This window comes from Vigna angularis, chromosome 11, assembly GCF_016808095.1.
Source record: "Vigna angularis cultivar LongXiaoDou No.4 chromosome 11, ASM1680809v1, whole genome shotgun sequence".
Classification (NCBI taxonomy): domain Eukaryota; kingdom Viridiplantae; phylum Streptophyta; class Magnoliopsida; order Fabales; family Fabaceae; genus Vigna; species Vigna angularis.
In genome coordinates, this window is record NC_068980.1 from 14612305 (window position 1) to 14624316 (window position 12012).

At 33.8% G+C, this 12012-nt stretch overlaps 1 protein-coding gene across 1 annotated transcript; it reads right to left on the reverse strand.

The window, feature by feature from the left end:
• Positions 1 to 1115: 1115 nt before the first annotated feature.
• Positions 1116 to 8594, reverse strand: LOC108334128 (DEAD-box ATP-dependent RNA helicase 36-like). The gene is made up of 8 exons (XM_052870740.1): positions 8352 to 8594; positions 7760 to 8252; positions 7002 to 7324; positions 3499 to 3702; positions 3331 to 3412; positions 2230 to 2328; positions 1893 to 2060; positions 1116 to 1799 (listed from the first exon to the last, which is right to left on the reverse strand). The coding sequence occupies exons 1-8, from the start codon at positions 8492 to 8494 to the stop codon at positions 1632 to 1634; spliced, it is 1680 nt and encodes a 559-aa protein (XP_052726700.1). The 5' UTR covers positions 8495 to 8594; the 3' UTR covers positions 1116 to 1631.
• Between the last annotated feature and the right edge of the window lie 3418 nt (positions 8595 to 12012).

The window sequence follows — 12012 nt, forward strand, 5'->3', positions numbered from 1 at the left end:
CAATATAAAAACATGTGTTATTATCTTTTCTATTTGAAATATTTTCCTAAAATAATTTATTGAAAATACAATCGTCTAATAATTATAACAAATTCTCTAACTCCTGCTATAATTCATAAGCATTATTATTTAAGTAAAGTTTCTAACCATTAACGATTACCAAATTCCAAGGATTTGGTTGGAATGTTCACATTTCGGAACATAGGCTACTATAATTATAAAACTAAGAATCTTATTGTTTTGAGATTCCTCACACAGTTATACAATTCAACTTTTATAAGAATTGTGAAATAATTCATTATTTTTATTTTTATTTAGTTAAATATATTTTTATTTCTAAATTTTCGTATAAAATTAAAATTTATATATATTCAAAACTTTAATACATTTTCTCCAAAATTTAAAAATAAATTAATATAATCTTTTTAATTTAATATGTCATAAACAAATTAAAAGTTAAATTTAACATAATACATATTTAACATGTCAAATTGTTTTAATATAATTAAATTTAAAAAAACTATATTCATTTATTTATAAAATTTAAAATTAATATATATCAAAAATTGAAAATTTTGTGTCAAAATTCAAAAATTAAAATCATATTCTATTTTTGTTTTTCAATTTTTTCCTCTTCTATCGTCACACCTCTCTTTTCCTTCTGTCTCCACTGGTGTCCCTTCTCTATCAAGTCTCTTCTTCCACCTCACCTCCACCAGAATCTCTTTATTTTTTCTCCCCCTCTATTCTCCTTTCACAAAATTAATAATACATTTTGAATTATAAATTCGAAATACTAAATATGTATTAAGTCATAAACGATTTTTCTTGATTCCAAATACCAAAACTTCCCTTGGAACATAATCATCATTTACCATTTTTCTAAAACATTAATCATCATAAAATCACTTTACAAGTCATTTAATGTATTTCTTCCCTTGGCCTCCCGCATTTCAATGGATAGATTATTTTAGTCACTTTTACTATTAGCCATCTTATTCATTGTTTTCACCTCATCCTCCCAAAATCTGCAATAAATGATATAATGTTGAGAAAAACCTTTGATAAAATGTCCACCATCTCGCTTTTCCATTCACAAACTTGAACTCACGAACTTGCTTAAAACAGCCAAATCCAAAGGATCAACACATTAATAAAACAATTGAATTCACAAAATATGACAATTTTGTTCCACCTGTACAATTTTCTGAAGCTAAATCAGCAGCGTATATAACTGGCTACAAAATTGATTGATGACACCCTGCCTCTCAATGGCTAGGAATGTTCATCAGGTTCAAATTCAGTTGTTTATTCCTCTTTTCACCTCAAAATTAAACAAATAAAGGAGGCAAAATCAGAGCTCAAAATCAAAGGAAGAATATTGCCTAGATGTGTTTAATCTCACCTCTACAAACAGTCAGGAAGACACGAATACAATAACAAACCATTTACCAAAATACGTTTAGCTTCTCTACGTCCACTGGGATACCTCTTTTCTTTCGGCTTTTGATTTTAACTCTTTTTCTCTTTAAATATTCTTTCCATAATTAGAAATCATCGTTTACTTAAATATACTAATGTACTTCTTACCCCCTTTTCTTTGGAGTTTGCTATATCAGCTGATGCCTCCTCTACTCTCTTTTTTTGTTTTTTTCCTTCCCCTGTGCAAATTCTTTACTTCTTTGATTTAACTTTTTTTCATTAACAAACCTTTTTCTTTTAGCACTTTTAGTTTTTGTTTCCCTCTCAATGCTATCCTTACCCATCTTCATTTCCTCGACATTCTTAGCATTGAAAACCTACACAATACATCAAAGTAAACAAGTCGATTGGAAAAATGGCCAATTATGCAAGTCAATAACAGGAAGAGAAAGACATTCAGTGTTTTATACCTCTTTCCCTTGCTCTGAAAATTTTTTACTTTTTTTTCTCCTTTTATTTTTCTTCAACAGTCCTTTCTCTGCAAGCATTTTCAGTTTCTGGTTTTTCCGCTCTTTAGCTTTCTCCTCAAAGCCATCTTCTATCATTCTCATTTCTGCTACATTCTTAGCACTGAAAACCTACAATACATCACAGAATTAACAAGTCAAATAGAAATTTAGAACAAAAAAAACAAACCTTCACATAGCTCATAATTGAAAATGCAAAAATTATTTAGACACAGAAAAGGAAACAAATTAAATATATAATTCAATAGCTAGAACAAAAAACCGCCTAGCAAAAACATACCTTTTTCATGAGAGCAAGCGCCTCACTTTCTTTGTATTCAATCATTTCAAGTTGTTTCTCAATAAGTGCTTCTATTTCATGAATAAGTTCAACATCATTCTGAAAATGTCAAAATGTCAAACAAATAAGGAAACCTTTGCAATAAAAATATCAGAATCCTAAAATGATTTCATTTATACGAACATGAGTAACAATTGAAAAAACTCAGACACTTCCTCCGAAAAACACAGCAAAACCACAGATCAACAAATATTTTCTGAATATGTTTGAGTAATAACTCCACCCAATAGAATGGAATTATTTATATTCAGAGGCCACACAACCTATGTCATCACACTTAAAAAATGGTTATACATCAAGATATCCTAGACACTGCCATCCACAAGACAAGCAGGCAATTATCTAGAGTGTGAACTCATTTTTCTAAGGTTTGCACAACACCCACAATCAAGTTTAAAAGTACTGACTTACATCGGTATGTCTGGGATACAGATTGTACCGATTTAGATACTAACATAATTCAAAAAGGAAGAACCTAGGGCATTACCCCAGGATCCATGCAGTTTAAAAGTATCTATGGTCCCCCTATAAATCTCAGAAACCAATTCACGTCAACCATAGCAGTATTATAGTTAGTTGGTTAGGTTCATAATATCCCTTTAAGCTAAATTTAGATGGTAATGGTCATTAAGTGTCAAATTTAGTGAAATGACACCTTTAACAACTTTCAGAGATGCAAAAGTTTATCAATTTAATTGTTGAATTATATAACTGTCTATGGTAACATTGTTGATTTCAAGCTTGGGCAAATGAGGAGGGTTGTGTCATGCCCATTTCCATGGCTCACTCAAAATGAATGACGTGCTAATCCTAGGTTATCTCAGAATAACAAGTTGTATCTCTCGACTATAGTATTAAATGAGTTTAGTCGCCACATCAACACTCAAGTGTGATGTTGCATAAGCAACAGGCCTCTCAAATTTAACAATTTATTACACACAAAAATTCTTAGGTATTAGGTACAAATTCAATACTTGCAAACTTCAATTCAAATAACAAACAAATATACAAGCTTTCATATTAAATATAACATGTGCTAACCTGGGTGACAAGGCTCAAAGCCAGTCCACCTCTACCGGCTCTTGCCGTTCGACCAACCCGATGAATATAATCCCGTGGAAACCTGGAGATGAATAGTTGCAATATGCTAATTGAAATGCTTCAAATGTCTATTAAGAAGGTAAAAAAATTGGCACAAGAAAAGGTAACCTTGGAACATCATAGTTGATAACAAGGTCAACTGTAGGAATATCCAATCCACGACTGGCAACATCAGTTGCTAGCAGTACAGAAACCTTTCCTGATTTAAATTGATGAAGAGCTTCAAGCCTCTGCGTTTGTGATTTGAATGAATAAAGAGCTGCTGCTTCTTGATCAAGCACTTCTAGCATTAAACTTAAACGATGACAATCTCTGAAATTTGGAAACATTTAGGAACATCTAAAAAATATTTACAAGAGAATGACAATAGTAGGGTAGGATCACTTTTATTATTTTACATATCATTGTGCTACCTAACTATCAGAAATTCTATCATTTAGGATCCTTATTCAAAGGGATTTTCTTTAGCCAATTACGGCAAGTTAATTGACCCTTTGATTAGGGTTAGCATTTCAGTATGCAATCTAACTTGAAGTATAAAAGGCATAAGTGCGTGAGCATTGTTTTATGTCATCACATCAGGATACACTATATAAATTCAAGAACCTATTTACCTCCTTCATTATCTAATATCATATTTCAACAGGAATAAAAGATGAACGTAACTGCTGCCATTTTTTAACTTGGGATATCTGAATCAGAATTTAGAAACAAAATAGCCTTTCTATAAAGAAAACAAAAATAGCCAACAGAGTCAATGACCTCATTTTCAGAGTCCTGTCAAATTCATGATAGCAGAACCATTGTTCATTTACATTGCAAACACCTGAGCACTAAGATTTGGTCACAATTAAACAGTTCCAAATAAATGAAATAATGAAATGCATGTGAATCAGGTATGCCTCATTATTCAACTAAAGATGTCTATATAAGCTATTGTTGGAGGAAAAAGAGGATAGCAACAAATGCCTAATAATTATTTACCTAGTTGAAATAATAACCGCTTTCAAAATTTAATAACAATCAAATTATATTTTGCACCATAAAGGCCTAAATTTAGCTTAGTAGAACAAAAACAGCTTGGATTGTCGACAAAGCCATGCTAAACATCGGTTGGTGTGGGGAGTTACACACCAAAAATGAAAGCAAAACAAGCAATTATTTATATATACAAATTATAGGGGCCATTTTTCATTCCTTGTATGAATAACAGTTATAACATGACAGCTCTCAGGCTTCTTTAGAGCCAAACAAAAATTTCTTCCAACATCAATTTCCATCCTTGACCTCCATGCAGTATTAGTAATTTGAGTATTATGGGATATCTAAGTCCCACATCAAGTACTATGGGATGTTCAAATGGAGTACATATGTGCTTCGTTCTATAGTGCCTAAAAGCAAGCCTTTAAGGGTGGGTGGGTTCCTCCAGTGCTTGAGAACTTATCAAATGGTATTCAGAGCAGTAAACCAGAGAATTGTGGCTGTCATTTGGGGCAGAGTTTTAGAGCTTTCTTAATCAGAAATTGAGCACATCACTATCAAACAAAACTTGAAAAAAAAAATGGAGGAGCAACCACAACATGATGTGAGGCACAACTAGAGCTGGGTATATGATTGAGGCCATCCATGCTATGAAGCCCAGACACGGATATGACAGACAAAGAGATACGGCTAAATTAAAAAATTATAGGATACAGACACAGCACATACATACATCTTTGATTTCCTCCAAAGATTAGACTTCCAAGAACATTTTGAGTTCTTCCACAGCTGATTGGACTTCAGTCATGAAGGATACCGTATCATGGTCAATCATTTTGAGAGATGCAAACTTGTTTGCAGAATCATAGAAACGTTGGGTATCATTGGCATAAATGTTTTGAGCTTTCTTCCAAAAGGAGTGGCATGTTTTGAAAGCTCTAAGAGACATCAGAAGTCTTGGTTCCACATAATGCTACAACAAGGCATACAGCTGGAAATTCGCTTGTTTCCATTGTTTAGCTTTTCCGGCTGGCACATGGCTTCTTCCATCTTGCTCAAGGTGGTCATGATGTCCTAGGCCAAGGAACCACATTTCAACAAATGCAGCCCACGACAGATAATTTTAGCTTCAAGGAAGTAATGCAGGGGCTTCCAGAGAATGAAATAGCATTTCCATTGGTCATTGTTGACCAAGAAGACAAAAACAACAAGGAACCAGCGAGAAGGTGTGAAAACAATAAGGAAAAACTAAAGCCCTTGGATGACTTCGAACCACGATGGAACAAAGCTTTGAAGGCCAAAACAGAGACAGCAAGAATTAGGTTCCGCACCTGCGTGGTTGGCTGTTGCTCAAAGAGGAACTCCAAATTCAGTGGTTGCTGACGAAAACTGTAATGGCCGACAATGGTGGCCAGTGACGCACAGCAACAGCAGACAGTGAATGGCGGCGAAAACTATGCCAAAGATGACAGAGACAAGCAAAGCAGGATCAACCCATTTTGAAGGGCTTAAGAGATCTCTCTCATAATCTTTTATTTATAATGAAAAAACTGATTCAAGAGTACATGGAAGATTAAGAGACTACACTAGACACCTAGGTGCAGAACTAGGTACGGCTCTAGGTACACCTAACAGATTGTCTAACACACCACACCCTACTTAGGCTTAATGATGATACATAGATGAAATTATTCTAACAATATTTAATAAATCGCAACTTATACAGAAGAGATAAACAACATATCAACACATAAAAATAGAACCAAATACTAATTCTACCCATTTTTTTCACTATCATTGATTTACACTTTATAGAAGAAACCGAGTAAGTACGAAAACCTCAGATATGCATTCAATAAAACTCTGGTTCACCCATCAACTAAAAAACCTATATTGAAAAATTCATAACGTTAAAATGATTGCCTCCATTTTCAGCTGCATGGAATGCATAGTAGAAATCCTGCGTTTGTCCAATATCTATTTTCTAAGTAGAGACACCAAAAGCAATTTCAAGTCCAACCAGTTTGCCAAATAAAAATATATAATTCCAAATTTTCATTGTCAAACAGCAACAACTTTTTTTTCTTGTAACATCACAACTTTTAATTACTTACTGAATGTCATACACAAAGGCCATTACACGGAACTATATCACCAGACCACAAACAGATTCAATTAGACAACGGTCCACAACAATAAGCTTCAATTGAGTCCATCATAAACTGTCAACAAAAGAAAAAGAAATGCAATAACAGACAGTCAAATTTCATCATAATAATATTGGAATGAGAATGTTTACCCTTTTTACTTCATTGCAGGTGGGGACAGGGAAGCTAAACAAAAAATAACAGCCTAATAATTTATTGAAAAGCAGTCAAAGGTAAAATTCTGATATTGGATATTTAGATATTAATAGTCAAGTCAGGAACCAACTAACGAAAACAAGAGCATCAAACAAATAAATTAGCAGGTGTGATTGTTTGATATAGTAGAAGCTGAAAGAGAACACATTTTCCTATAGCACCACAAAAATATATAGATATGGAGGTAGCATAAAAATGAATAACAAACCATAATATAGAAAACAAAATTGGTAACAAAGAATCTAAACATACAATGTAGAAATATACCTGCATGTTGAGATAAACACGATGGCAGACCGGATTCCCATATCCTCCATTTTTGACAAGATATGCATCAAATATACATCCTTCACCTTTTTAGGGATGAATATCACCTGTTGCTTAAGTGATTCAACTGTTTTAAAACCTTCATATGCCTCGTAGACATACATCTTATCTTGGTAACGTTCTCGCAACTTTTGCAGATTACTTGTACTTGTCGCAGAAAAGAACAGATTTTGTCGATTTTCAGGTAAGCACTGAAAGATAAATTTCAATTCCTCCTGAAAACAAGCATCCAAAACTCGATCTGCTTCATCCAAGACAAGAAACTGCAGAAGCATAAGTCAAATATTAATTCATATAATTATGAACAATACCATAGGTAAAAGAGTATAATTAAAATGCTTATCTAAACATGCTTTAAATCAGGTCATTCATTACCTTGTTTCAGGAGAAGACGGGGGGAATAATTAGGGTTTATGAACCCTAAATCCATTTAATGAGTTCCAACACAAAGTTGTGCATGTTTGGATTAAAAATAACAGTAGAAACAAATCTTTCATTAAACGGTTCATATATTCGAACGCTCAATGTGCAACCCTAAAGAAAAAATGCATTTATTAAAACTAAGTTTAAATGTGGCCAAACGAGAATAATTTTGTTTGAAGTTTTGGTTTTAAAGCTACTTTTGGACCTATAAATTGAAATCCATACCAACACTGCTTATCCAAACGCAGCTCCAAATCGAATTACAAGCTCACTACCTTGGTTCTGGAGAAAACAGGAGAAATATCAGGGTTATCACGGAGCAAGACGTGGATTCTCCCAGGTGTGGCAATGACGAGGTGCGGCCTCGCAACCAAATCCTTCGTCTGCTTGAGCATATCCATGCCGCCTACCACAACCGTGATGCGGAGGTGCACGGCAGAGCCCAGAGCGCGGAACTGCTCCGCGAGCTGGAACGCGAGTTCACGCGTGGGCGTCACTACGAGTGCGAAAACGCCGAAGGGGTGCTCAGCGAGTCGATGCAGGATAGGAAGAGCGAAGGCCGCCGTTTTCCCGCTCCCAGTCTCGTCGATGCCAAGCACGTGCCGGCCCTCTAGCACAGGCGGTATGCAACGCTGCTGCACGTGTCGTGGCATCCGCATTCCAAGCTCCCGGCACGTACCAACGACCCACTCCTCCAGGCCGAGGTCATCGAACGTCTTGCCGTCTGTTGCGGCTTCGTCAAGGTCTTCGCGGCCGTCCGCGGCGGAGCTAGGGTTCATGTAGGGTTAGTTAATTAGGGATGAAAAATTGAATTTAGAGTTGTATGTGAATTGAAGAGATTAAAGAGTGAGTAATAATGTTACCTACCGTTGATGAGATTCTTGAGTTTGAGGAACTGGGAGCGTATGATCACGAGAGTGGTGGGGTTCTACTTGCTCACTTGTTTTATTTTTCCCACCTCCCACGGCGTCGCTGACGCCGTAGTCATTGTCTCTGCGCGAACGCTTCATTCTGTCTATACCCAAAGCCCTAATTTCAGAAAGAGTTTTTGTTAAAAGTAGGCGAAATACAATACAATTTAAAAACTTTATAAATTGTATTTGATTTCAAAGGTATGGATTTCTCGTCACATACAAGGTTTTTTTTTATTGTTGGGATTGTAAAGAAGCACTTTCGTGATCTTAATAATTTCAATGCTTAGATATATTTTTTAAATTAAAATCACTTTATTATTGTAATTTTTGTAATTCAAAAATAATAATGTTTTGTCTTTTCATTCACAATTTATTATTATTATTTTTAATATTAAAAAATTATTTCTCGTTTATTAGAAGTGTTCAATCATCAATAAATAAATAAATAAATAAATATATATATATTTATTAAGGGAGAATAGGAGAATAACTTTTATTGATAAAATTGGGGAATCCAATTTTATTGGGTCTAGAGATAACCCATTAAATATCAAGAAAAGATAAGATAAGTTTAGTGTTTCTAAAAATCATCAATTTAATCAATTATGAAATAAAATATCACATAATTTGATTAAATGAATAATGATCGTAAAAAGGTTCATCAAGACAATAAATCATTTTATTTATTAAAAAATTTGAAGTAGATGCATCACATATAAAATATAAAATAAATAACAAAACATTATTGAAAATAATTATTTTATATCTTTATATTTAAAAATTTACAATAATGATTTTATACTTAAAAATAATAGAACTTATGACGTATATTTAAATATTAGGAATTTGGAAAGTATAAGATAAGTATATCAATACAATATTTTATACATTAATGTAGAAAAGGCTTTTTATATGGACATTTTACATATGTTGAAAGTGGCGCGATGATAGTATTGTAAATATGATAAGTTTTTTTATACAGATCTCCGAAGAAAAGTAGATGACCAATTGGAATCATTTAGAGTAAGTCTGGGCAACAAGGAGTGACTTTTGGAATATACGTTTTTTAGGGAATAGGAATAGTGTCGAGGAAACAAAAATGGTAAGGTTTTCGCAAAAGAGAAGAATTCTCAAGGTTTTATCAAGATCATAGTAGTTTTGAAGAGAGTTCTTTGAGAGTGATCGTTTTTGGGTTACAGTTGTTATGAAGATAGTGTCATTTTAAGTAAACAAATTAGTAAGGAAGTATGGAATCACAGTAGCGTAGCAGATGATGGTGGACATGTTCTTATCAGAAAAGTGGTGTGTATGAAGAACTTTCTTAATCATGGGTTGGTGGTTTGTGAGGGATGAGTTTCTTTAAAACAATATTGGTGTTGTTATATGAGAATGAGTTGGGAGTGTTTGGTGATCTTCAAGAGTCAAAAGTGAGTTTAGGTATGGAAGAAATAGGTATAAGGCAAAGAAGACAAGTGAGCCTACAGTTTCAGGCTGTAGTGTCAACTTGGAAATTATAAAGTGATATAGGACGTTGAACAAGGAAAGTGGGTCAATGAGATGAAGAAGAGAAGCTAAGTTTTGGTTTCAAGTTGTAGTGTCAATCTTGAGGTGAAGAAGCATTAACAGTTGTTGGAACAAAAAGAAGGTTCATGTTGTTAGTTTAATGAGGGTAGAGACTAAGAGTTAGCTAAAAAAGTGTGAAGACTAATTGTCTAAAGGGAATGCGGTGAAGAGAACTCATTAGTATAGTTAAAATACTATAACTGGTGAGTTTCTCAAAGTGGTTGAGCTAGGGCGGTTGGATAAATCCTAGTTTAAGAGGTATCGTAAGGTGGATAAGTATTGATCAAGCTAGTGATTTCAAGTTGAAAAGGATATAGATCTAAGTATGGGTCAGGTTGGCAAGTTGAAGAAGTGTAAATGAAGTGCTCAAGTTGGTTTTGGCATTACAACGGATAAGAGTTCTAGTTTGGTAATGGGATAACATAGTTGGAAACTATGTTACTCAAGAGTGGAGAAGAGTAAAGTAATGTGAAGTCCTCAGTTTAGGTGTGTTTAAAGGTGATCAAGAGTGATTAACAGTTAACAGTAAATCAGAAGTTGTAGTGATCAAGTCAGTTGTATGGTGCTTCTTAAAAGGGATCAGTGAAAGTCAGATGAGGGGTTGGCAGTGTGGTAGACACAATATGGTTGGTTATGTGAAAGAAAGATTCGTAAGAGTTGAAGTTAAAGGTTGAGAATTGGTGGAGTATAAAACCCTAGGAAAATGTGGTAATTAGGGAATAATGTGGTTATGAGACTTGGACATTATTATTGGTAATTGTTGTTGGATTATTTGATGTTTTTCTACAATTATAATTATTATGTTATTATTTAATGTTATTATTGATTAAGTAGAACACATGGTTGGTCTGTTGTTATCATGATGATTTGTGTGGTGTGTTGTTACGAATATGATGTGTTGGATTGATGGTAGAAGAGTGATTTGAGATTTAATAGGTGTGGGCCAAATTTTTGAAAGAAAGAGAGTTAAAGTAAAGTTTTGGGTTTAATTTGTATTTTGAAGCCCAAGGGCAAAAGAGTCTTATACCCTCATTTAGTGGTGTGGACATTAAGTTAAGGGGATGTAGAAAGAAAAGGAATAAAAAATAAAAATATGAAACAAAATAGAAAGATTATGTGAATCTTTGAGATATTTGGTGGTTGTTGATATTTTAAATATTAGATAAAATAAAATAAGAAAGAAAATCTTGGTGGTTTTATAGATTAAATGAGAGATATTATCTTAATTAAAAAGATAGAGATAAAATAGAAAAAGATAAAAAGGAGAAGAGTAAAAGGGGGCTGCATATTGCTACCCTAAAATCCAAAAACGAAAATTTGAGAGTTAAGGGAGAGAAGAGACGTTTCTAGGAGAGAAGAGGAAGAGCTACAGAAAACCCTAGTGCAAGGAAAGACTTGTTGTATTTTTGAAGTTAGATAAAGCCCTATGATTGGCCAAGGTATGGGAAGCTTACCTTTGTTTGTTAATTGTTGTATGATATATCTGTTCTTGGTTATTTGATTAATAATCCTTTTTGATATATGTTTATATGATTATGATTATGGTTGTATGTTGCTCTTGTTGGGCAAGGGTTTATGTATGCATGGGCATAGGGTTTATGTAATATTTGTGTTGGGTTTTCCCTATGAATGTATGTATGGTTGTTGGGTTATCCCAACGGAGGGTTTGATGCTGGGAGAATAAAGTTATGAGGCTTGGGGGTTTTGCGTGCAAATGTATGTGTAAGGGTGTGGTAATAATTATATGCATTATAATTGTGTTGTTTGGATTATAATATGTATAATGATTGAATTTGGATGATACAAGTGTTGTAAGTATGTGTTTGAGTATGTGTAGAAGGGTATGTGATGCTTGAATGCATAAATGATGTTTTGGGGGAGTTTCCTCGTGATTTAGGGTTATTGCATGTGTGTTTGCAGACTTGAATTATATCCAGGATATGTTTCATTTCGCAGATAATTGATTATCACTAGTGATAATCGATTATTGCGCATCGATTTTGAGTCTGGTTGCGCGAATAATCGATTATCACTTATGATAATCGATTATC